Genomic DNA, 27,929 nt, shown 5'->3' on the forward strand with positions numbered 1-27,929 from the left:
TTGGGCACCAGCTTTTTTTAAAATTATAACAACATATCCCCCAGTTTTGGAATTATGGAGTTTTGTTATTCCTAGAAATTACAAACTCAAGAAATTACACGGTTGATGTTTAAACAGTTTTATTTAAAATATATCAGTTGTTGTTAGTCCCAGTAAATGAATAAATATATGTACATATGCATGATTTAATACAACACTTCTTAGGAACATGTAAAAGTATGTTGAATTTGGCTAAAATCTACCCTTTGGGTTATACACAATTACATTAATATGTATTAAAATGTGTGCGTGGATGCCGTCATGTCGACGACGTTACGTAACTTCTTAAGCGTCATGTGCCCTATTTCGGGTCGGGATACGACGGACATGGCGGAGTCGGATGAACTTGACCCAGCAGCCAAAACGTCAACATGTCTCCTTTCCCTTTGACGTCAACCCAGCCGCGTTTCTCCAGAATGAATCGTGGACTTTCACACGCATCAACAAGCGTTGCGAACGCTTCGCTGCAGTGTATTTTCAGAGCTGAAATGGGATACAATATTATGCATCTAAATACGATGGGGCGAGACACAATGGCATCTACATTTATACGAGAGCAGGTCAGTTTTCGAATGTCGAGGGGGTGTGACCGAGTTCAAACTGATTTTCAACACAACAGAACGCTGAGAAAAATGGTATCACTTGCCATACATTGGTTGAGATATGAATTTTTCAAACATTCATAATTCTGATAAGTGTTTCGAAACTTGAACAGCCTCGTAGTTTAATAATTTAACGGTGATAAAATTTGCTCAAGTATAATTTTCAAGGCCATTGTATCAATATTCCAATGAAATATACATATAAATTATTATTTTTTAATTACGGAGGCCTGTAGATTCCATTCTCGACGCAGTATTGACCGTGTCTCCAAATAAGCAATACCTCGGGCGCTTTAATCCTACCACACCGGCGCAAATCGGACCTTATATTTACAAGAAACTGAAGGATTAATAATCGCAAAAAACTCCATACTGATAACCATATCGCACTGCAATATTCCCCAAACGAGCAAAAAGTAACTGATTTGTAACCTACCAGAATGGATGCCAATCCTCAACTTGACAGTTTCATGGGGACGATGACGCATTTTGACAGCGGAGGAGTTGGTGACAGCTTGTAAAATTTGCAGTGCCATTCTTGCCATTTCAACTGCGTGGTAATTTCCTTCTCGAATTACTGGAACTCCACTTGCCTTAAATCATTAATCAACTTCAGATTCTACATACTTTGTAAGATGACGGGATAATCAATATGCATCATCTCATTCATAGCGAAATCGATTACTCAGCTTCCAATCAATCCATACTCGCCGACAGTCCCGTTTTTGCGAGTATAATTATTATGACCCTTGATATACTTATCTTTACAAGTATTCAGCTTTCCTTCACTCGATCTGCTACTAAATATTTGTACATAGAAATTTGCAGACATTTCGCAAAGCGATAGACAATAAAAGCTAACCACATCCAGATACACGATGAAAAAAGGTTTCAACATATTCAGGAAATTTCTATCCAGCTGGGAAATTAAGACTCCCTCAAACCCACTCATATTTAAACAAAAGGAAGAAATGTAAATACTTTCCTGGTTCACTGAGCAAACACCATTTTCTCACGCTAAGTTAACTACATTTGAATTGTGTGTAGGCTTCTTGCCCAACAGAGAAGCTTTCTTTTGACGGTAAATTGCTATTTGCTTAAGATTAAAGCCCCGATTCATTTGGATAACGCGAATTTTGGATGATCAGATGTGCAAATCAAAGGATAAAATGCAACTTACGACCTGAAAAACGATTAATAAATTCGGATATTAGCAGCATACTTCAGAAACGAACTGCAATTTTAAAACCATTAACAATACTGTCACTTGCCATGTAAGCATCGCCAATTGTTTCGATTTTGTATACATCAAAGCTGTCTATCACAGAGTCGAAACAGGTGTATAGCTCATTCAAAAACTCAACCACCTGCAACGAATCAGTCACAATTCTTGGGATAAATCAAAATCAGAAAGCAAGTACTGGAATGAATATGTTATTTACTTGGAGGGCGGTTGACTGGGCAGACATCAATGTGAAACCTATACATTATACAAGAATACATTGAATACACACGTAAATCACCTCTTAGTTGTTCAGAATCACGGAATGGGGATTACAGCATATGCCAAAGTTTTACGGTTATGCAATTTATTACAAAGTACACAAAAATAAATACGCCTCACCCACTATATCGGAAAAGTAAATGGACACAGAGTCGTAATTCTGTGCAGGGACGCGAAGCCCTTCTTTCAGCTCTTCTGCTACAGATACTGGAATCAGCTCGTACAACAGACTTTCTGAAAATTTTCATCATGAAAAATATATTCTAATAAAAATGTTACTAAACACTTTAGCGAATACTTAAATGGTCAGTCTGATGTGTTTGAAATACCAGTTTTTCGCTTTTCCTCACTGAGTTGTTTTGTTCTTTCATCCACCAAAATCTCTAGATTATTGGCATATTTTTCCATGAGTCCGATCATGATGTCAGGTGGGTTATCTCTAAGAAGAATAACATGTATTTTAGCACACATCTACGTATGTATATCTTCATGTAATTGTTGATCGCATTCTAGTCATTTGTGGGGAGTTAATGAGACTGTTGCATAAAATGCATATCAGTTTTGGTCACTATGTAACAGGACCAATATAACCATACGCACGCAACCATGTACGTACTAATTCAGTAAATCTACCCTTTACCACATAACGCCATATCATCCGTCACGCGTTTTAAGATATCGGAAAAGCACAATACTTATTGATATTATGCACATATTTGTCACATGATAAATACTACAATATACTCACATTCCCTTGTGCAGTGGTCGCAACCGATTCCTCACAGATTTCACATCCGGCCTATTGAAATCAATTGTATTAATCATATCTTTACCAATTAGTCCTGCATTTAAGACGATGATGTGACAGACCTGGCATCTGGTTCGAAGCGAAGACAGTCCGCGATGCACTCCTTAATCTGACCCAGTTGACTTGCCCAACCAGTCTTGTTTCCTGCGAGGAGAGAGTTGAGTGGATTCCTATTTTTTATCACATGGAGAAAATTCTTACCTTCTGAGGAAAGGGTGCTACTCTCTTCCGTAATGAGGGCCAAGGCTCTCGGCCAAAACGGATCGCGTGGGCTGTCTCCACCACTAAAATCCTGGAATTTTTCCTTGCCCACAATTTCAAGAGATTGAGCCGATGGATGCCCTTTGCAAACAATCTCTCGAATTTCTAATTCTTCCCGAAGACCCAAATAGTTGGCTAGAGTCTGACGACGCAGCAACTCCCAGAGGATGATCCCCAATGAGTAAATATCTCCCTTCCGGTATCCTTCTGCCCCACTTTTTGAGTTACGCTGCTAATTATCACAAAACAAGAAAACATTGCACTTGTGAAGTTCGCAAGGAATAAACATGGATTACTTCCACCTACGACTAAATGTTAGCTTCCCACACATTGTGTGGGAAGTTAACGTACATGTGTCGAGGAAAATAAAGCATTAAAAGCCACGTAAAACTATGTGACACTTGATGACAGTCGAATAACCCTTGTGACTTGTTTGCAAAGGGAAACCTTGTGAAAAGCCACTTTCATCGTCATGAGAGAATTCACAAAATCCAGTATTTATTCAGGTGCCAAGAGTTACACGGCGAGGTGGATTTTGCTCTCTCATCGTTATTTATAAATATCCGAGCCATGTAAAGATTTAACTTCAATTTGAAATGGAGTGTAATCCAATGTTTATTCATATTATGAGTACCGTTGTTCAAAGTCTGTGCAAATACAACGTATCTGATATATGTCGTTTCGCTTATTTCCGTGGAACAGTAATTCGCATAGTATGAGAGAAAGTAAAACTATTGAAATAATGGTTTTTGTTCTTCACCGATGAGGATTGTCAACGTCATTTCTGGCTGAAATAATGGTTCTTCATAAGAGATACCTGATATTGCTAGTGCATATTTATTTGGCTTTGATACCTACAAATAATGGAGTAGAAACTAATTTCTTAATTTTTCAAGAAAGTAAGAAAATATTTACAATTTTTAAAAATAAGGTACAAATTGTTGAAATTTTGTATGGAAATGTAATTTTTGAAAAATATTTAGCATCCGAAGCTTCGCCCGAGACAGTTGGTACATGCCTTTCAATATTTCTAAAAACGTTACTTTCTCATGGAACAAACCCATTTTCGACAAGTTTTGTCAATTATTCTGTAAGTGCAGTAACGAAATATGTGTTGCATAATAATCAAGCTGGTTACAACCAATTATATGTACATTTTTTTAGTCTGTTCATGAAACTGCGAAAAATGTGTATACAAAATCGGCAGAAGCACTCCCCCAAGCCATGTTGACAATGACGTTCCTTTCTTCCAACGCATTTTCAGTGTCGAATGTACAAAATTTCTTTGAAAGCGATTTGAATGACAACATATTTCACGGAGTTCTAAATATGGAACAAAATTGTGCAAATTCTCAATACTGGGATTCCTATAAATTCAAGGAGCAAATGTTTTACTCGAGAATTCACGAACTTGACGAAAACGAATTTATATTTCAAAGGGAAATTGAGTACAATATCATGGCCAAAGTTCAAAGACGATCAAATTTAAAAGGATCCGAAATTGTAGCAGTTGTAGCCGTAAGTTGGGAGAAAATTGAATTCTAAATTTTGAAATAGTTTTAGTTGAAATTCTTATATCACGGCGTATCATTGCATAATTCCAGAGGAACAAGCTTTCTGATATCATGGTTCTCATTTAATTATTCAACTACTTCAAAATCTCAAGTAAACGTTTGTTGTAATTTGAATACGTTTTTTGTACACATTTCACAGTTAAATGACGTGGATTCTGTCCTTGACCGGGTCGATGCCTCCCGACGCAGTTTTGACTTAAAATTAGCAGAATACACGCAAACTGTGGCTGCAGATTCTTTCCTAGATTTACAAATGCTCTTCAATTTCACGTAAATCTACAAATTCGTGAATACATCTCATCCACTTGGTAATTATGGTTTTAAACGTGCATGCAACAGCTATACACTGATAAGCAGTGAGGATCCAAACAAACTGCTTTCACCAGCAACCTCCAGTGCAACCAGAGGTGATATAAACTGTCAATTCATGGCCCAAACTTTGGAGAGATTTCAGCAATTTACATTATTGCAGCCCATGCTACACTCCAAGTAAGTAAAGTAATTGTAACAAGTCTTTTGATGCATATTGTGCAAAGTGTTTGCCTTCTTCTTATTATTATTACAGATATAATGCTTTCTTCAGAAAGCCAAAACTCAGCTCAATTCGAAACGCACATGTTCAGCCATTTCACAAATTAGTTTGGATCTGCATAACCCTCACTTGGATCCTGTACTATTGTGCACTGTGCGGTATGAAATACTCTTACAAATATTATATTCGCCAAGAAAGTGAGCAAGCAGGGCGACGCGTGTTGTCAGATGTACACGGAGGATGGTGGATTCTCTCCTTCATTACCGGAAAAGGTATTGTATGACACAATATGTATGTGCTTATGTGCCTACTCATGTGCATGCATGGGGGTCGGAGGATGTCTCTCCTTTCTGACATGTACAGCATCCGACAATCCCATTGTGCACTTCCAAGAAGTTCAACAAAGTTACAACTCAAATCCAATTTTCTATTGTAATCAAGTTCCGGGACATCCTTCCAACTTGTTGCCGTTTCTGCAGATACTCTTCGTAACGGGGGCTCTAATGGGGATGATCATCCAAATTTTCTACTCGTCGACCATCCTCTCAGCAATAACCGTTGTCATTTCTCCCATCAAAACATTTGATAACCTGATTCAGCTCAATTATCACTTTACAACTCATGTTCTCAGCATGCCCATGCAAGACGTTATCAAGGTAAGCATATAAACATGTGAAGCTATTTATATGCTTAAATATGAGAATAATATTTTAGGAGTAATATTTTCATAATAGAAAATTATCAGCGATAAACATCTCTCCCAAAAGGTGGAAACTGTCGATAATAAGAATCAAATTACACATTTACTGAGGCAAAAAATGGTGTCCACGGTCACATATAGCGATGCTTTCTATAGAGAAGCCTTCAAACAAAATTACACGACGACTTTTCTGTGTAAAAGAATTGCAGCAGTTCCAGTGGCATCCTTTGGCAGGGCATTTCCAATCTCTTACGTTACAAGGAAGGACTCGGAACTCACGGAGCTGTTTAACTACGGGTACTCACAAATGTAAAATTTGCTCAACTTTACTCTTTTACGGGTAAACACAATATATTTTCCAACCTCATCAAAATCTGTCATTTTACACTAGAATTATGAAGATAATGGAGAGAGGCCTTCATCGACGATATGATCGGCAGTACGAGATCTTTCAAAGGAATTTAGCATGTGGATCCAATTCTGGAGGAAATGTTCTTTGGGACACAGTGGAACTCGCGGAAACTGTTGTTCCATTTTCCTGCTATTTTGTTGGAGTGTCTTTAGCGGCATTGCTCATTGTGTTGGAAAGATTTAGAAACTGTTGCGGCTTAATAACAATGTAACTCGTGAGGGTGAAAGTGTACATTGCAAAATATGGATAGGACAAAGGCATGCTGGGAAGATGAATGTAAATAGAAGTTCTTACCTTTGGGTGCAGAGGATACTCTGGAGGAAGGTACGGGCTCGTGATGAAGAATGGGCAGCTATTCAATTGGCATCCTCCTCCTGGATTTCCTAAACTGTTGCTGTGATTGTGGTGGTGGTGGTGGTGATGAGAATTGGTGTGATGAGAGGTGAAACTGGAGGTGAAAGTGTACGAAGCTCGGGTGGCGCCATGGTTTTGACTCGCCGAAGCTCCCGGAGCCCCCACCACACCGCTGACGTAGGTGTGACTCTCAGTTCTGGCCTTTGACCCGAATGCAAACTCGTAACGTTTGAGACCAAAATCACCCAACTTGAGGTTCCATCGGGAGTCGATGAGACAGTTGGTCGGCTTCAGGTTTCCATGAGCTCGAAATGGTGAAGAGTCGTGAAGGTAAGATAGACCCTGAATCGAATGGAAAGTATTTAGTCGCTCAATTTAATTTGCACATTATCATTAACATTATAACTACTTAATATATTTAAATAATATGTTATAAGTACTTAGTTAGGATTAGTAAGTGATGAGAGAGTGCTGTTATCTATGGGTGGAATTCAATATACGTTAGGCAATGCTTAGGCAAGAGAAATTTGCCTAAGCAAATTTTATTTGTATTCAATATTTGTTGCTTAGGAAAAATTCTAAGCAAGTGCTGAGCAAAATATTTAGGATTTTCTGTATTCAATATGCACAAATTCCTAAATTTTTTGCCTAAAGTTATTCCAGCTCGGAGGTGGAATAACGACTTGCGTAACTATAATTTAGCTTAGAAAAATATTTATTTCGACCATTTTAGACGTAGTTTGGGGCGAGGATTACAGAAATCGACATGGTTTTGACATGCTATGACCGTGTGACCGTTTCGCTTCACCCCTTTGTTACATTTCGCTTGCAACGGTTTATTAAATATTCTAATTATTTGCAATTACATACAAAGTAAAACTTCAAAAACAGTTTCACATATACTGGATCTACTAAATAGTGCATCACTTTGTAAGTTTAGTAGCCAAGTGGTCAAAAATAGGTTTAGAAATTTGAAATTTTTGTAGAATATTCCAAACATATCGAACTGGATATATCTACGGACAAAGAAGACTTTAATCCATTATCCATCTCGTATTTAACTTTTTTCTTCACCTCCGTCATTAGTACTTTTCCGGCAGACTGCAAGTTCATTACTAATTTTCTTCCACCGGAACAGAAATTTTCTTAAAGTATCGTCCGTTTCTCAAAGCTGGAAGTACCTCTTCCTACACAAAGCCTAAAATCTTGTTTTGAGTCGGATAGGGGAAGTTTAGAGGGCTTTTGACAAAAATTCGTCAAAAAATGACCAAGAAATTATGAAAATGCCCATCCGAAGTCGACCATCGCATAAAACATTTTTCGGAAGGAAAATTGTCACAAACGAAAATTTTGGAGAAGCTGAAATTATCCGGATAGTGTTGCTCATTCTACAGAGTCTAGTATACTTACTTCCTTTGGAATTGGATGAAAATCTAAATTAGCAGGACTGCTATCCTCTGTAAGGTACCAGACCCCAAAAACGTAACGCGTACCGTTTTTCGAAAAATCGACGCTCTGACAAGCCAGGAAAACACCCAGGCCCAAACTCAGTGGAAAAGTTGTTAAAATAATACTGGGGAAGTATAACCTCCATCATCCCGCGCTCGTATCCTTCCCATACTATTAGCATGGTACGGATACGCACGCGGGAGCCAAATTTTGATGGAAGTTATGCTTCCCCAGGTATATGTCAGCTGCATGTGAGTTGCACCATCAACAACAAACTTCAAAAACGTCAAAAAAGGTACACTTAAAGTTTAATTAGGTTGTAAAAAATTAAGTTTGTTAAAAAGTGGTAAATGTCGGGTTGATATTTTAGCCGAGATGAAATAAGATGCAAAGAGCGGAGCATCAAAATTTTGCAAAAATTTTGTCAGTTCACACGAGGTCACAGATTTTCGTTGCCTTAGGCAACGAAAATGGCTAGGCAAAATGCCTAGCCATTGCTCAGAATTTGCGTAAGTTTAAGCATTCTTAAACTTACGCATGCCTAAGTCGACTTTATATTGAATACGAAATTTTGCTCAGCAAAAACCTTGCTGAGCATGTGCTTATCTACGCAAATGCTTATGATCGCGTATATTGAATTCCACCCTATATTTACAGTTTTATGTACATGTAATACTTAATAATGTCAGCCTCTCAGTTAATTTAATCATTCTAAAATATCATATTTCCCTTTGATGATACTCGAGCCTGAGTGAAATAAAATAACAAAAATACAAACATTTAGTTGAAGTTGTAGACAAGTAAGTGGTAATTTCAAAGCAAATGTCCTCATGAATACAAATTAATGTTTTGCCCTCCACTTTTATCTTCAAGCCAACATACTTTATGGAGGCAGATGTGACCATGTGACACTTTCCATTTCTCCCAAAACTTTGTTTTTTCTCCTAATTTTATGTATCTTTACGAGAAAGTTTTGTGGAACGAAACCGCTAACGGCAACACCACCACGATAAGGAGAACCATATTAAAATAATGTTGAATGTTGTCTTGTTCCCCCAGGGTTTTACAACCTACTTACTCCAGCGTGTACTAATAGTGCACCAAAATAATGTTCCCCTTCCGACTGAAAATACTTTTATATGTAATCTGAAGTTGAAAAATTTCCAGAATGCATCCAATCCTTGACCACACCACTGTTGGATTCTGGCAGAGTAACGTTCACTGGGGAAAGTCGGCTCATTTCCGTCATGTCATTTTTCTTGCAGCTCATTCATAACTTGCCAGCAAAGAAAGTATGTCCCATTACCACTCAGTATATAGGAAAACGTGCAAGGATACGTAAATACATCCTTCCATTTCAGTTGGTCTGGTGGTCTCTTCTTTTTCTCCTAACGGGCACGTCGAGGAGGAGATCGTGTTAAATATATAGCAGTTTTGAACAGAGGAAATATACATTGTAGAAAAAAGTAAGTGAGTAAATGTCCTTATCTCGGATGGGAGCGGGTAAATTGCATGGCTGGCAGTGGTCACAAGAAAATTATACAATTTGGGAAGATGAAGGGAAAATAAAATAATAAAGTTGGACTGGAAGAAGAATGAAATTAGATGTAATCGTTGATCTGATGTATGTAGGTTTTGCACAGAATTATACGTACGTGTGTAACAGGGAGTGAATGTCTCATATTCGCTCCCAATTTTCTGCGTCATGGATTATTCCATATCTTTGACCATTGATAGTATTAACTTGTGAAAAGATGCTACATACATACTTATTTACTGCATATGAACATGTGAACCTCCACGCAGAGAAACTTTCTCTTGTTGAGCAATGAACTAGAAAATGAGCTCCGACCCAAACAGCCTTTTTGTTGCTTTCTCTTTTTCCTTGGCTGCTTCTTCCGCGTGCAAAGGAGGAACTTATGTCACTAACAATTTCCTTGTTACTGTTATTTCAGCCCCGTCTCAAGTAAGCCGCTGAAATTCATACAGGTTTATTTTATTGTAATGTGGAGCGTGGTGACAGTAGAATCTCGAAGGAGAAGTAGACAAAAATGTGTGTGTGTGTACTCTGGTCGTCCAATTATTGCATCCGAAAACAGTTATCAGGTAATGATGCTTATTCCTTCCGGCTCATCGGTCCCGTGTCTACTTTGTTCTTATGTTTATGTTGCACGTGATGAAAGTTTGGGTAACATGACTAGCAGCGTCTTCAACCTGCCTCAAGTACTCTGTTTTCATGGATGGATTTTCTCTTTGTAAAGTACAGAAGATTAGTTTTGGGATTATCCACAAATACGATAAAAAAAGTATTTTTTAAAAATGCATATGTGGATGAATACTTTGCACATATCGGAACGAAAGTCTGGCTGGACAAGTAATACGAGCGTAGAAAATAAGTAAGATATTGAAATTTTAATGGAAAAACTTTGCTATTACTGCTATGCAATTGATTCAGAGAGCGAATAATGTCAGCGTTGAGTTAGAGCATCTATACCATTTCCAAAGATTCACCACCGCATGCACAGGATGGCCAGCGACGAGGGAGGAAGGAAGGAAGGAAACTTACACTTTGTTTTTACATTGCCGTTGGGTTCCCGAGAAATGAGAGGATTTCACTACTTTCTCCGTTTGCAGGTTCTATTTCTGCACAAACAGTTCGACATTTGGAGAAATAATGTAGATTCTCAACTCTGAATTTTGCAATCACAACTTCTTAGCATTGTGACCAAGTTCAATGTCATATGTGAAAGAGAAAGTTTTCCAAATTCGATCGTAAGTAATAATTTCCTGTCACCGGATTGTGTAACTTGGAATAAACACCTGCGATAGAGTGGCGCTTTCCTCCTACATGCATACTGCATAAGTACTCGGCCATCCAGTAGTCTCACCATGGATGATAAGAAGGAATTATTGAGAGACCTTCTTCGATTGTCACAGGCTCAGGATTTAGACGATAAAAACGTTAAAACCCTCGCCGAATTCCCATCAATTCCCGGAAAGCGAGAATTTGGCTTTCCTTCAGTATTCGCGTGAATCGTTGCAGAAATTATTAACTCGAATTTGAATGTATAATCATCCTCGGTTCAAGTATCTAGTTCAGAAAGTACGTCGGGAAAAATAAGTTGCACCGAAAGGAAACAAATCGAATAACGTAACTCTGTGCATACACTAATCCGTATTGTGACCAATTTTTTTGTAGACGAAGTATGTTGGAGAATCAGACATACATACTTTGTATGTAGCCAGTTAAACAGAGTATTGACTCACAATTCCTCCAGGGCCATAATTCGAAGAAGGAGAAAGTAAGCAAGGGGAATACTTTGCAACTTTGCTTTCCCCATATTTTCACTGAAAAGGAAGCCAAAAGTACTCTACATGAGGATGAAAGCATTACAATTTTTTGTGAATTCACTCCATAACTTAGCACATGATCACGTTGGCATGATATGGAACGAAATGAGATTTTTTTAAGGATTTTGTGCAGAGTTGAAAGATAATTTGGAGTTCAACTTGAATAGGCTTTCACTTTCCTGTGTTGGTTGCAATAATGTACAGAAAGAAATCAACATCGTTTTTTTGCGATAAAGTAAAGAAAATGAATTTTTAGGTTTCCCTTTGGTAAAAAATGTATGAAGTCTGGACATAAAATCGTAGTTACCTATACATGTAATGAGCAACATTGAAAGTTAATTCAGCAATCTGTAGTTAGTCTTGTGTTCCAGGAGTGATTACTTCTCAAACAAGTAACAAATTAAACATTTCCTTTGTATCATTACTATTAATGTCATAACAAATCGTCAGATATATTTTACGCTTGAAGAACTGGTCGAAATAGTAACTTAATTATTCCAAAACACTTGTTATTGGAATATTCTTTCGTTGAAATATTAAGAGTTGGAGCTTTACAGTTTAATCAATCCGAAATTTTAAACGAAATATAAAAATTCGAAATTATGAGAATAAAATGTCACTTTTATTCTAGTGCATGCATAATTTCCTACATGTACATGAAAGGAAGAGGAGGAGAAATGTGAACTTACTCTGAGCAGGTCCCCGACCAAGCTGGAGATGAACATGTCGTCCAACTTGAGGTCCCCATTGTCCAGAATATCCTTCAGCGACCCTCGAGAGCAATACTCGCTTATCAGAACGAGACTCTCTTCGTACAAGCAAGCGCCGATAAACCCGAGAAGATTCTCGTGTCGGATTTCTCGCAGCTAAAATACAAATCATAACAAGACAGAGTTAGCAGATACCTTTTTACTTATAATACGCATTCCATCTCCGCATTTAACGGTATGTATGTTATTATAGATCTATAAATATATTTACTATCAAATATATTATGGAGGGTATTATTATACAAATTACAAGTTTACGTGCACTTCAAGACCAGATTTCCCCTTGCACGAGGGAATTATATGTTCATCGTTTCATAATTAGCATGATCCCACAAATACCCCTAATTAGCAGGTAATTAAGCAAAACCTTGCAAGCTGGATATATGTAATCATAATCAAGGAGAATTCCCTAGTCAACTGTTTTGAATAGGCAGTATGGTGAAAGCTGTGCATGTACATTTCTACGTAGTACATAAAGTGGATGTACACAAGACCCCTGCAAAAAACCAACCAAACACTGTAACAAAATAAGTGTGATGAAAGGTATCAACGTACTGTAACTCGATTGCAGTGGGGTTGTTGCTTGGTTGGTGGTTCACTTACTTGGTTATGGTCTTGGATTAGATTAACATTCGATCAACGGCTTCAAGTCTAAGCCGCTACCACAACATGAAACCGAAGGATGAGTCAATTAACAGCGCTTCGAATAAATGGTGGCCAAAGTATGGTCGGATAATACAAAAAGTTATTTTTTCCTAATGCAGAAATAATAGCAATACACAAAATATGCACATATCTAAATAAATACTGTTTTTTGAATGCCCACATAATTTACCTAATTCATTAGAATGATCTAGAAGTTATGGACGGAAGGCTAATATCATAAAATCCGCGAATGGCAATAATATCCACACCATTTCCTCTTTAGACAGACACAAGATTACGATGATGCTTTCTCTACAAGAACGTAAACGGCGACGAGAAAGACAACTTTCTCCATTAAATGAAATCCGTACGTACCCCAACAGCCAACTCATACACTGTAAATTGTTGACTTGGCCAGATTGAGTGGTTGAAGTGGACAGAAATGTATCGAATTTGTGTCAAACTCGTACTTATTGCTTTCTCTCACTACGTATTGGACATATGGAAGAGAAAGGATTTTCACTCCATGAATAGGTCAGCACTTCAACTCTGAAAGAATTTAGGCCGTCAATCTCATGTATTTTGTTAGTACACGCTGAAAGGACGACTCATACGTACATAGGTTTCAAATGCCTCCGATGCATTGATTTCCTTTGAACAGTTTTATTCGAGAAAGTTTCAACTTTTCAGGATGCTCAAAATCTTTTACCTCGACCCTCCTGGAATTTTGAGAACGGCAATATAAATACATCGAGGGGGAAAAGGAGGAAGCCAACTCTGCAGAACAAAAGAGTCCAAATTGGTCGTAATTTGAAACGGAGGAGCATTTGGATCAGAGAATGCGGCATCATTTATTTCCTCGTTTTGTTGTCCACCAAGCAGCCGTGCTTTTACAACAGCAGCTTGATAACTTCATGTATGTATGAATATAAGTTGTTGTTGTTGGTGGTTTCAATGGATGATCATAAATGTGGGCAGAGTAAACTCGTCCGTCGAATCCAACTCTGCTTCCTTGGTATGAATGCATTCGCTTCCCTCCCGATTTTCTACAGCTTCTGCATGGAGATTTGATACGATAGACGAAATTGGTTTAATGGGTGGTGACATGTGGAGAATGGAATGACAATCGCCATCAATTGCACTCACGGCACTGCAGGGGGAAGTCATCAAATGGCTCACCCCCAAGTAGGAATTTACCTATATAATTGAGAGGGAAAGTTATGCTGTTCGTATCCATCCTTGAGAAGAAAGGGGTCAACAATGTTGACGCAGAAATTCTGCATCAGAACAATAAGTTGTGCTAAATATCTCGGGGCTGAAGAAGGTTCTCAAGGTTGCAATCAGTCGAGTCGAGTATACTTAAGAAGAACGTTTTCAATCATCATCGCTATGTGCACTTTGGAGAAATCTGTGAAATATGAACCGATTTTCCCACATGTTTGGATACCCGGAAATCTTTGTGCGTTGAAGGGATGTTGGGAAAATGAGCACATTGTTTGTTTGCAAACCACTCCACTTATCCTCAAGCAGGTTTCGACTTACGTGTGCTATGGTCTGTTTGCCAACGTGTATTACCTGCCAGGAGGGCACATGCTTTCATAACCTTTAGTATTTGCACATGGAAACTTATAATCATGGAATGGACGTTTTGTGTAGTGGATGCAGGCATTGTAGAGAGAAAGAAATTATATACGTATGAAATATATGTACCACGATATAGAGACAATCTGTTAATGAAGGACAGATACGTGCTTCTCCATTATCAAACTCCTGAGGACAGCATGTGTTCAAGATGATTGTGAATAAGCAAAGGTCTTCTTTGTGTTAGAAAATCAGTGATTCAGAACTGTTACAGGGTAAGCTGGGATTGATGCACAATTATTAATTCCGTAAATCGAACTTTCAAAGCATTTCAAATGTCAATGAAGGACGTAATATTTCCTGTATTCAGACATCATTAACAGTAATCCTAGTGCACAATGCGAAATGAACTATGAACATGGTAAGAGGAGAATGTGTGTGCTTCTTCGATAAGCTGTTGCTACTTACTGCTCCCTCGGCCTCCGCAAATTCATATTCTGCACATCAACTTACCTCATCATCACACGTCTAATAATACTTAATGCAAGCCACTACTTATTTAAGTACTTGGTAGACATTACCAAAATAACCTGAAGAAAAGCCGCAACAATCCTATTAATTCAAGTCTTTGGAGAAAATATGGCTTCAAAGCCCAATTCAGCGAAAGAATTATTAGACAGAGTGCTTCACCATCTCTTCAGAGAAGAGATTTATTGTGCAATTTAAACAAATTTATAGGATGATGCACATATAACAATGTTTCTTATTTTATGCTGCATACAAGCATCTCATTGCATATTCTATGTTCATTCTATGTCGGTATTTTCAAGTACCGACCAACCAAAATAATCCAGATAAAATAATTTTCGCCAAACGAAAATAAAACAACGGGACAGACTCGTTATTATTGATGGAGAAAGCACAAGAGAAAGTCCAAGTTGCAATGTCCTACTGGTCGGTTCAATTCTACATTGATGCGAATACGGATATGTGAATCATAATGTAAAGTGACGTCTATGCGAACTAAATAACCGCATGCAACCTTGATTTCGTTGAAATATAAGTAATAATCGATTTGGTTTCTCGGAATCGTCTCTGCAAGCCCAATCTCCACAACGAGCTTTACAAAATGATCAGCAGCACAGTGAATTCACTTAATTGGAATTTGGTTGGGAGATAATAATTTCCAATGCTACTTCTGCTATAATAGAATATTTCAAATATTTGAAGCTCTAGTGACCTAGAAATGTGTGCGCAGAATTGTGAGAAACCATGAAAATCCATAGTGGTCAAAACAACGCCTGTTACAAAGTGCATTGGACAAGTCGGAATTATTTTTGACAAGAGATGGAGATGAAAAGCCATCCCCTGTCAACGCTGACCTTGTTCGTGTCAATCAAAAAAAGTTTATGTCAACCAAAAACTCACGTCGGAGTAGAAATGTCAAAACATGAAAATGCTTCTAATCCTTCGTTTCCCGAGCATTTCATCACCTCTTTTTCCGCGAAAAAGTACATCCTCTTTCCTTCTGTTTTTGCACAAACCTCTTGCGACAAGCTACTGGAGAAAAGAACCACTTATGACACGAGGAGCATAAGTAATAATACACCCTTTCCCCTCACCTGGGAGACTCCCAACCAACGAGCACATCATCACATCATACGTACATAGAGTCACATCACGTATGTAACCAGACCACCCACTCCACTTCGGCACACACAATCTCATCTCATCCATGAATCCTCTCAAATCCCATGCACCATCACATCAAACAAAATATTTGCCAGATTTTCTCCCATTTTCTGTAAAAGATAAATGAGGAGAGGTGATTCAATGTAAAGTCTCCTGTTCACCTCATGGGCATAAAATATCTAGGATTTTTGAACAACATGTTCGACACAATGTGCAACCTTGAAATTGGTGTCTACGTGTTGTTACATAAGTCTTGGTCCAGATGTAACAATACAATATTCATTCGCGAATTAGGTAGGAGCTTCAATAACGTGAATGCATGGACATGTCTACGCACGCATGTAATCGGCCTTCCACATTTCTATATAAAGCCATACACAGAAATAGCCTAACAACCAAAGAACTTTGCCCTTGGGTTGAAATTAAGATTATCACTGGCCTTGAGGTAGCTGACCGTCGTCCTACATATCATTTTATTTGGACATGCATTACTTTTCTTGAGCTGAAGCAACAATCTTTATTCAGAGCTTTGAGTTGAGAAAATTAATATTTTTTTCTACTATTTTTTGCTCTGATCAAAAATATGATGTTTTCAGATCTATTTTTCTATAGGATTGATTATTATCATGAACTTACGAGTTTCAGTTGGTGTTTCATGTTGTTGTCAAGTTGTCCAATGGAGATCGCTTTGGCTGCAAAATGCCGTTCTCGATATTGAACCAAGGGTGCAAAAAGAGTGGAGAAACGAGCTAGTGAAGCCTGACTCCCAGTGCAAGCCCTGCCCCCCACAAAAGGGCACATTGTCCCCGATTCCCAGGAAATGTCCTTCTTGTCAATGCGCCAAAGAAGGGTGTCCATGTCTCGAGAAAGTCGCCAGTGTCGAAACACCAGATAGACTCCTCCCATTACAATGGTGAGAATTAGAACGAGGGTGGCAAGGGTCCAAAGTCTGTTTGTGTCCCCTGAAAACAACAACAACAAAATGCCTGGTTTTGTAAATATTTTGCAAATATTGCTAACTAGATAAATAACTTGACACGTGCAGCGAATGAAATCTCGTAAAAGCATCGACGTGTGTATGCAGTTGACTGATAATAAATTGCGTGATATGTCACTTACGTTGACATTTTTCACCAAAAAATCCGCATGGAGGTTCACTCACTGGGGGATTTTCACCCAACCAGTCGATCTTGTCGAACAGGGCAAGTTCCTGAAAAATAGCACAGTTAACTATATGCATGTACATATATTCATTCTGTCATAAGTAAGCATTTTCAATTTTCAATCTCACTGGAGCATGGAAAAAATAATTCAAAAGTCGATATCGCGAAATCAAGTACTACTTCAGTGACTGTTCGCATATGAATAAAATTAATATGACCAATATTCGCTGCATTTGCATGTTCACTTTTCTGTGGAGGAACAATAAAACAATCTAGTTGTGAAATCGGGTGAAAGATAATTGGCAAAGAGAAAAGTTATTAACCAACAAATCGAAAAGTTTATAACGTGCACTGAATCACTCGTCCGTGACGGGAGACGGAGAACTGTTTCATAAAGTGAGAAAAGTGATGTGCAATAAAATCAAAAGTTTGATTCATACGTTCAATTCATTTTTTCATAGATTCGGAATTCATACTTTGCAAAAAATTACTCTCAACTATTTATCTTTGAGTCAATAATATATCGCAATGTTCATTTGTACTGTACAATTAGATGTAAATATTTACTACGTGCCAAATGTTACTAAATATTCTGTATTTAAAAATGTGCGATCTTATGAATATCAGTAGGCCAGATATGTATTGCTGCTTTTTTATACATATTTATGCTCTATATACCTGGAAGGTGTGAAATTGTACATGTAATGGAGAGAAAAGTAATCAGAACCCTTTGAAGTTACAAAGAGATACAAAAGACTTTAATTAATAATTCGATTAAATGGAGCAGAGTTGAATAACAGAAGCTGAAAGGCTAAGCAATGTGTCTATCTATAGCCGGCTGCATAGTTACGTTAGGTACTTCTCCTATATGGTTGCATGGTTTCTTGTTCCAAGCCATTGGAAATTTAGAGTTAAGTGAAAGCTTCCAATTCCTTTCTGGCCAGGCAATCATGTCCAAGAGAGGAATCACTTCAACTTTGGAAAATTACATTGTATTTCTGCCACAACAAAATAGCCGCATCCATCTCAAGTTTCACACGGCACTTCAACCAACCACCAAAGCCAATTAGTAGCTGCTGCGTGTCCATATAGCGTGGAATTCCAAAAAAAAGACTACCATTTCTTGCAAAACAAAGTAAAAGTGAAGGAAAGATGAGGAATTTATGAGTTCCACTCCACTCCACTCTCGTGATTAAAGCCATTCATTCTCATCCCCATCGAAAATTGAGAGTGGATAAGTCAGGTGTGTGCATAACCACGCCAAGAGAAACTAAATAAGTGCAACTGCTATTATTAAAAAAGACAAGGAGTATATGTAACAATATGGGATTAAAAATTAACTTTAGGCGTATGTGCGTTTATGTAACTCGTATCTATGCGATTCTAACTACGTAAGGAGGAATGTTTTCATGCATCCATCGGATTCAGGGTTTATAAAAAAAACACCGAAAGTGTGTGGGCGACACATTAGAGAACTTTATGTAATTCCATGTAATGTAATTATAAGCAGGATAAAGCAACAGCTGCAGATGTGGCCACGGACATAATTAATTTAGTATCTACAAGAAATTGAAATATGAATGCGACAAACTATTTAAATGGCAAATGATGAACGATTTGCATGTATAATAAAATGAGAGCAGAATTTTATAATCGTCATCATTGACCTTCAAAATAACGTCACATTTTCTGTCTGAAATCACTTGACTTATTTTAAGCCTACCATCTTTTCCGGAGTTTTTACTTACCGGCAGCTGTGACGAGGATCTGAGAAAGAGTCCGACGGGATATAGGCCCAAGACGCCTCCCTTATTTTTCAATGAGATAAGCGTAAAGTTTCCCTCGGCATCTCCGTTCTCGTCCATCTTGGTCTCATGTCCTGTGGCGGATTGATAACGTATGTCCCTCAGCCTTCGGGAAATCCCTCGCTAAAAGTTGTTAGAATTTAAATATTTATTACTCATATATGAACATCATGCTCCAAAGGTTACACCGATGTAACCATTTTGAGCTAATATTATGCACTCTGACTTTGTAACCACATGAGATTTTAATGTTCACGCTTTAACGTAATTATTAACTCTTCTCAGTCTGCACATTGAGTCAATTAAATAAATAATAAAGCTGCTCACTCCATCCAGCACTTTGTTCTTGACGAGTTCAGACAGAGCCAGGGACCACTCGACCTGAGTGTTGGATAATCCTCCCTCTTCTCGTAAACGAGCTTTCTCCTCCACAATAATTTGCTGGATGGCGTGGGCTGTAAAAACAATGGTTAATTCGTTTCTAAATGTGTTTATATACGTTTTCTCACAACGCCCCAACTATTATTGCGCTACATCTAGATAATGTTCGTTCTTGTATTATCAAATATTACCATATAGCATTACAGCATCGTAGAGATAAGCTGCCTCGATCCTGTATACAAATTGGATAAAAAGCACGGTTAAAACAAGTGTATGGAAGGGCCAAACTATGCCTCTGAGCGATATTAGGGTATTATTGAAGTGGCTATTTTGGAGTTTCCTCCACAAAAAAATACCGGATGTTCTTCATCCCTCCGAGCTTTGATAAAGGATTCTTGAACTCGAAAGGTTCCTGTTCCATCCAGTAATTGACACGACGTGAAAATTCTGTAAAATTTCGTGGTGGTGAGGCCAGTATTCCTGAGTTCAAATGTGCATATACCTTAGTTAGTTGCTACTAATGATTGTGAACGCATATTTTATGAAAGTTGTCCATTAATTTAATAATTTGATGCTTAATTGATGGCAGATTAATTGGTTGATTGGTTTTTACCAAGGTATGACCTGAACGCAAAGGGAGCTTCATCAGTCTCGTTTTCGTCAGTGAGCAGTCCTTTAAAATATCTTCGGGCGTTCCACACGTCGTCTTTGTAATCATCCATCGACACTCCGATCACCAAATACTCGCCTGCAATATGGAAAAAACATTGTCTGTTTATATTACAGGTTATCTGCAATGTCCTGACCTTTCACCTTATCCAACTGTGTTAGAGTAGAAACGGAGTGAAAGTGATTTTATGTGTTTACACGTTTATGACGCCAAAATCTGTTTTGCTTCCTGTCGATCATCGTACAACGAATAACACGTTGACATAAAACATTTGCGATATGTGCACAACAAGAGGTAGTGACAAGTCAAAGCTTTTACCTAGATGACCCGAACGCGAAAGAAATTAACCATAGTAAACTCGAATCAAACAATGTGGAAATATTAAGTTTCAGCAAATATTCAATTTCATTTTAACAAATCATTTGTTGTCACAAGGTTATGTAGATTTATGCAGACATCCGAACCATGGGGCTGAAGAAGTGCTCAAAAATGGTGATGCGTACTTGGAGAAAGTTTTCTGAACTGACTCAGCTCTCAAAGAATGTGTACATGTGCATGTACATATTCATTAGGGTGGAGGGGAATAAAACCTGAGGGATGTGATAACGATGAGCCCGTTAAATGTTGACTATTAAAACTCTCTTACTTATTTAACTCGAGCTAGAACAATAGCATAATTTAAATATAAGGCGACAATAGCCTGGGTAAGTCTAGAATACGTGCATACATGTAAAAGACAGGTATGATAATACGAGCCACTACTTGAACTAATTGATGTACATATATATGTATCCTATATTTTTCAGATAATTAGTTCATCACATTTTTTGTTTTTATTCGCAATTTGTAATAATGTATTATGCGAATTTGCCTTGACGTATAAAGTCACATTTTGGGAGTGGGGGCTCATTGTAATACATGTATCCATATATCTTAGGAAAATTATTCTTTAGTATAATAGATGGTGACCTCTGTGTTGTCTTATTACGTAATGATGAATAGAACATGAATTTGTTGTTCCAAAAACAAGGAAACCCACGCTTAGTTTTTAGTTCGTTTAAAATTCCAATCAATAACTATGTAGTGACGAAATGGTTGGATTGTACTTGTCAAATATTTATAATTTCGGAACAAATCCTTGATCAGGGTATTTTTATATTTATGAGAAGGCATAGAATGAGAGCACTGGATTATGTCATACTCATAAATCTGACAATGTATATCTTACTTTCAAACAGAATACGTAATCCCTTGTGAGAACTCTCGGCTATTTTTGTAGGTAAGTAAGAGCAAATTTTAAACCCATTGTCGGATTTATTTACATCCTTTTGTCGACCTTTACACAAACCAGCCAAGCATGAAGTATTCCTCATAAGAAATTAATGTGAAAAATGTATGACGTAAAGTAAATAAAGTCGGATACGAAGATGAAATTGGAAGGAAACATAGGATAGAATGGGAAGGAAATGAGATTTTATGTTCATGAAAACCAAGCAGTCAGACTTTGGAGGGTCTCAGGACATTGTCATGTAATCAAAGTCAAGTTGGACGAGAGACAGAGAAATGTCGAAGTCAGGATTTCATCCTTAATGAGCAAGTCATTGTAGGAAGAAGGCAGATTCATATTATGCTTTCTCCTTGCTGGAATTGGGGTCATGCTTCACAGCCAACGCAACAGGTTACTTGTGCATATGCATGAGTAGTGGTGTACATAAATACATGGTTTCTGTCGTCGTCGTCGTCGTCCATTTTGCATGTCCGTGCTTTCTTTCCGTTTGATGAATTAGGTTTGTCATATGTGATTGAGAAGTAGACCAAATAGGAAATACGTATGTCAGCAGAAGCTTGAAAGGAAAAAAATGGCTTTTGTTGTGAGTGAGTTTTAAGCAGCTTTTTCTCTTCCTTGTCTGCTCTGCTCTAATCTTAAGGACTGCGGTAGTAAATACATACATACTCAACTTTGGTCACCGAAACTTGGTACACAGTCCGGAAGAAATTATATTGTGTTTGTAGAATTTTTTCCTGAAATTAGATATGCAAATTAAATAAATGCGTACCTCAGAAAGTTTGCTACACTTCTTAATAGGTTTCAGGACAAACTTATTATCGCCTTATTGTGAAATAAGTATGTAGTGGTTGCTACATATTTGGGCGGAATACAATATATGTATGTACATACACGTAAAATATGAAATTGACATTTTTTTCTCTCTCCAGAGGTTATACACTTTATGCTAAAAGTTGGCCACACGTGTCACGCATAATCAATCTATCAACTGGATTTCATACAGGATAAAAACCGAAAATCAGCATTATGAATGATTTAGAAACCGTGGTGGAGTTAAGGACCAGATTTTTGTCTCATACATATAAACACTCCAAAGTGTCAATTTGATGTCGAACCTGTCAAGATAAACTGTCCCCAGGGTCCCCTCGTTCGCGTTGCCTATATCATTTTCAGTCCGTTAAATTAAAAATGATGATAAAGTGAAAGCCTGGCTTCAAGTCGGGATAGATAAAAGTGTTTCTTAAAAGGAAAAAATCGGGCCGAGTTCTTGTATTTAGAAAGATGTTGCAAACTTTCTTTTCCACCTTTACTGAAAGATTTATCACGTAGCCGAACTACGCAAGACTAGAATATTGATGACCTGTGGAGTCAAACTGAATTTGATTTCTCCATAAAACAGACCATTTAGATTCAGATTTAGCTGAAAGATAAGCCATAAGATTACATTCTTCTATGCCGCCGTACATAAAAGTTCTTTCGTGTGCGGCACAATAATTTTATGATACTTGACCACGCATATATATGTAGCAAATGAAAGTAAAGTATTGTATCATATGGCGCTCGGTTCGCTGGCGTCAGTTAATAAAACAAGACGAAAGAAAGTGCAGCAGCTAAATACATTCTTTGCAGAAAGTCATTAAGATTTGAGCAGAGTTCGATGTAGGTAATAGACCACCCAGTTATGATGCGATAAGAGTTTCACTTTTACGACAGTATTTACTGCCCATTAAAACTGCTCCATGTAGCTCCATGAAAATTAAAATGTCCAATAGTATACATAGTCATAGAGAAAGCAACAGCCGAATAAAAAAATCAGCGAGGCTCACCTTTTTCTAAGAGATTGTGCTTTTTTAGGGCAAGTAAAAGTCCAAGATGTTCAAAGTACTCGGCAGTAATGATGTAAACTGAAAAAAAACGAATGGGGCCGATTGAAATGGGCAAATATTGCAACGCATACAATTTTTGATTATAAAACTTGGAATGATTTATTGTATTTTTGATGTCAAAGCACAGTAAAAGTAGGAATCTGCCACTTACTACGAGTCGTATCCTTGGTCCGAGCAACAATTGAGTCGAATGGATTGTCCCCGTAGCCATGATGGTAAGGTCCCTTGTAAGGAATTTGGGTGTGAGCGCTAAGCAGCAGCGACAACCCTCTTGCTACTCGCTTAGCCCTTTGGTCATCGGGAGAGTCTGAATGGATAATTGGTGCACAATTTAATTTATTGTAGGCCATCGTTATTATGAAGAACGCTATGAAAATGACTAACCCGAGTAGATCAGGGTTACCGATTCGTTCCATCCGTAAGTTGAAACAAGAGACGCCACAGCTTTTGAAATTGCAGCGTCTGGTGGCCGTGTTCTGCTGAAGGTGGGAAAGTGGCGTTTGTCTGATGTTTGTTCGTCACTGCAGAACTACGAGAATGAAGGGTTTGTAAACTTGTAATTATTATTAGTAGTTTTTGCTAAAGTCTATTTTTTTATACTCCTAATACTTTACACTCTATGTATTAATATTGGGATTAAATGCGAATGAAGTGATTGCAACTTTCTACTGAGAAAGTAAGTGGAAATATCAAGATTAAGTAGAAATAGTTCTACTTAATCGGTGTCAAGAGTAAGAAAGAAATATTGTCAAGCCCGGCACAAAATTCGGAACACGTTTCTCACATAAAGTCGAAATAGAACAAGTACATAAGGAGGAAAAAGAAACGGCATTTCCTTCACAAAGTGTAAATAAGTAAGTAAAAGTTAACGGAAGTTATTAACAGAAGGTACATACGCATAGTACATATTATGTATACGTAAACGTATCTATATGTATAAAGTTATTCTGAGAAAGCTCTGGATCGTGACGAGATTTTAAGCAACTCTCAAGTTATTGTCGTCCACCGTAATTGGATAAATTGTACTTCATTGCAGTTTCTGATGAGATTTAATTTCGGCAGAAAAGGAAAACACAAATCTCCTTTTCTCTGTCAGAATTTAATTTTGTTGCAATTAGCTAAGCCCTTAATTACCCTTTTCTAAACCCATTTCTATCATGAACGGGGTAGTTTGTGCATATTTTCTGGCCCAGATATAACTAAGTATGCACTCCAGACGAATATTTTTTAGCTAGTTCTTGAAACTACCAAACTCCCACCGCTTCTGTGCTGAGCGCAATACGTACACAAGTACCACTACGTTGAGGAATTGAGTATGGTTAACTTTTGGATACCGTGTTGGAATAAAAAAGAGGAAACACCGAGCTCAACAAGCTAAATCCAGGGATGAGAAAGTAAGCTTATAATCGCAAAAAGGTAGGAGTCAGGCTTACGTAGGAGATGATTGGAATGTTCAAGGAAGCCGTGAGACGCCCTTCGTGAACGCACGACTCCTGCGGCCCGATGATGAGCGACACATTCTATTTCAAAGAAAATATTGATTAATGGTTAACTTCAGTTTGGATACCACGCAAACAATGCTAAACGTACCCAATCCTTCCAGAACGTAGCGACTGCTTTGATACTCCTTTCCTCGTCGCCGAACGTTTCCCCCACTCTGAGGTCAAAGTTGACTGCAGAACAATGAAACAAAAATTATTTTAAATTATTTGCATTTAAATAAGCTTTTCATAATCATATTTACCTTGCACATGTCTTCCGAAAAAGTCTCGCTCTTTATACAAGTCTGAGAGGGCGGCGCTCAACCCCCCAGCAATTGTGAGACCTGGGCGAGAATATTCTTCATCACCTGATAGAGATTAAATATGAAATAATTAGGCGATAAAGTTTAGAATGCATGACAAAATTCAACTATGATAAAACTTGATGTAAAAATTTGATTCAAGATCCACGCATCCCTTTCCCCATGAAACATTTTTGATAAATCTCATGAAATCCGAAGGGTACATTTTTTCTCTGGATTAATTAATTAATATGTCATCTCTCTACCTTGTATTTAGTATACGATTGCTCATTGCTCATAATTTATGTATCAATTCTCAACGACCAAGTCAGAACTTGCAATGGTATAATTACCCATTTCACCACAACCGTTATATAAATAGGGATGAACAACTGTAATCTTTATCACCTGGTTTTCTACTGGATCCCATGATGAAACCGAGACGTAAATCCAGGATTAATTTGGGAGACCCTTGACCTCGAAATTGTACTTGCCATATCGTTTCATTTCCTTCCCAAAATCTATCCATGCGGCTCAGGAACTGTGGCTCGTGCAAGGGTCCGAACGTTGTGGGCGTTCGAGGTTTCGCCGTGGAGATGATGACGAGTTGTATAAATAGAATCAGGTTGAGAAGAACAGTGCTTTCCATTTTGTTTGCCACTTCAGGTATCACATTTCCTCTGTAAGTGCAGATGCGAGTGTCTTGTATAATATGAAGTTTGGATCCGATTTTTATTTCCAGGTACCACCCGCACACACTTGAGAAGATAAAGGTCAATATGTGTAGAAAAGCATGGTCCACAGGGCCTGGTAACTTAATTAAATATTTATGTTCGTACCTGTTGAGTTTAAGATTGAGAGACACGAGGTGTATAAGAAGGTCTCACATTTCTCGTAAAAGTACAGATATATTTTGTACCCTCGATAAAATAATGACACGAGAAAGACGGGACCGAAATATATTTTTAGCCTTAATTTAATACTATATTTGTGGAACTTATGCCTGTAATTTCGCACACAATTAAAGTATTATCTGTTGAAATAAATGGAAACTGTACTTGAATCCCAGAAATGACAGTGGGATTCCTTATGTACATCTACTTAAGTAAAAGTGGATGTGTGGGCGGAGGGGAAAGTTGTTGTTCGATAGAAGCAAGCCTGAGTCCCGACTGAGAGATTTCTCCACTTTCCCCAACTTTATACGTATTGTGTTCATGTGCATATACGCAACGCAAAGTGATCTTCATCACTACACGGTTTCCTACTCCATTAAGTGTTGGTTGGTTGTTGGTGGGTGCAGTCCGTTTTTTTCAAAGTCCTGGATAGCCCTGCATGTTTAGCTTCCACAGGGTGATAAGTCGCATCATTTTCAAGCTGAGTGATTTTGATGTTCTGAAGCATGCATATCTCATTCCGCATCGTTATTCACTTGAGAAAGTCAAGTTTATCGGGATACACATGTCTATTTACATATGCTTTCCTAAATACATTCACAATAGGATGCTCATTGCTTTAATCGCTTTCCCCATGCGAAAGTTTTGTCTCAATATGGCAAGCGATAACTGGGTGGCTATGCAGCAATCCATTGATTTAAGTGAAATTTCTCTCCAAGCTCCATACCTCTGTTGCTTCCATGTTTGTGATGCATACATAATAATAACAACACAAAATTCTATATCTGGTTTGGGATAGAAATTCAAATAGGAAGTCCCATTTGTGCAAAAACGGATTGAGAAGCCATAAATGCAGTTTTCAATTTTATCCATTTTCCTGTAATTTAATAGATCGGATATGCAGTGTATAGTTTTCTAGAAGGGCTTTTATGGAAATTTGCTTCGTTTAAAGACTCGGTATTAAATGTCGCATTTTGTAATTTATGTGGTGCAAGTTACACACTCTGTGAATTTGTATCCGGTATCCTCGTGTATTTACATGGTTTCATCGAGATTATACCATTGCATTGTTCCTCCTCCCCATTTCTGAGTAGGAGAATATTTTGACTTGAAATTTGTTTTCGTGCAACGGCTTGACATTTTTTGTTGTCTACCAATTTACACAAGTGCATATTCATTGGGTCCGCGTGTTTAGTTTCCCTCTGAGAGACTCCCCCAAAATGTTTAAGTATGTGTTTATTGTATGTGTGCAGCGTCGTTTATGCGGAAGTGAAAGCGATACAAGTAGAATTATTGTCCTATAAGTATTTTAGAAATGCTGCTTGTTACGCACTTTTGTTTCGGAGAAGAAGTCGTATGTAAACGACGCTGAAGGAATTTGGAGCACAATTCACTTCTGCCTGAGAACGCTGCCGTTATGCAAATTGCTTTCTTTTCCGACACTAGTCCGCAACAGCCTGCTCGTCTTCTTGTCGTTGCGTAAGGGGAAATTTGATATGGGTGGATGGGCAACAGAGTGGACATGAACTGGTTGTCTAGTTTAATACAAAATTCGTATCTTATCGACACAACAATAACAAACACTCAAAAAAGTCAGTTACTAATAAATATTCAGAATGTTTTTTTTTTAAATTGTCGAATAGGCGTGGTTTTTGCAGAAAATATAAAGTGCAGTTAAATCACGAACCCAGTTCCGGTTGTATTTATGTACATATATAGTGAATGGAAGCCAAACCCAATGAATTTATTGCTAGACGGGTGAAAGGGACAGGAAATAGGAAATGGT

General features: G+C 37.8%; 1 protein-coding gene across 2 annotated transcripts; it reads right to left on the bottom strand.

Annotated features, from left to right (window-relative positions):
- Window positions 1-102: 102 nt before the first annotated feature.
- On the bottom strand, window positions 103-27,907 carry LOC110845797 (receptor-type guanylate cyclase Gyc76C). 2 transcript variants are annotated; one of them, XM_035850517.1, is made up of 28 exons: window positions 26,090-27,907; window positions 25,659-26,008; window positions 25,212-25,316; window positions 25,058-25,140; window positions 24,901-24,987; window positions 23,852-23,996; window positions 23,619-23,774; window positions 23,408-23,485; window positions 20,237-20,371; window positions 19,980-20,103; window positions 19,815-19,855; window positions 19,570-19,697; window positions 19,186-19,365; window positions 17,394-17,484; window positions 16,911-17,236; window positions 12,276-12,452; window positions 6,727-7,128; window positions 3,155-3,446; window positions 3,016-3,097; window positions 2,894-2,944; window positions 2,475-2,584; window positions 2,266-2,379; window positions 2,084-2,121; window positions 1,913-2,008; window positions 1,822-1,824; window positions 1,078-1,234; window positions 866-964; window positions 103-522 (listed from the first exon to the last, which is right to left on the bottom strand). In XM_035850517.1, exons 2-28 carry the CDS (start codon window positions 25,897-25,899, stop codon window positions 341-343), a joined length of 3,723 nt encoding a protein of 1,240 aa, XP_035706410.1. In that variant the 5' UTR covers window positions 25,900-26,008; window positions 26,090-27,907; the 3' UTR covers window positions 103-340. The 2 variants fall into 2 exon arrangements, with proteins under 2 accessions (XP_035706410.1, XP_021947999.1); XM_022092307.2 differs by having other exon boundaries at window positions 25,659-27,907.
- Window positions 27,908-27,929: the final 22 nt, after the last annotated feature.

The sequence above is a fragment of the Folsomia candida genome, unplaced genomic scaffold, assembly GCF_002217175.1.
Source record: "Folsomia candida strain VU population unplaced genomic scaffold, ASM221717v1 Fcan01_Sc003, whole genome shotgun sequence".
Lineage (NCBI taxonomy): Eukaryota > Metazoa > Arthropoda > Collembola > Entomobryomorpha > Isotomidae > Folsomia > Folsomia candida.

Bases quoted from the DNA above. Each gene is read 5' to 3' on its own strand.
- LOC110845797 (XM_035850517.1), bottom strand. From the start codon at position 25,899: ATGGAAAGCACTGTTCTTCTCAACCTGATTCTATTTATACAACTCGTC. The intron at 25,317-25,658 runs GTGATAAAGATT...AATCTCTATCAG, and splicing joins GGGATCCAGTAGAAAACCAG to GTGATGAAGAATATTCTCGC. The intron at 25,141-25,211 runs GTAAATATGATT...ATTGTTCTGCAG, and splicing joins TTTCGGAAGACATGTGCAAG to TCAACTTTGACCTCAGAGTG.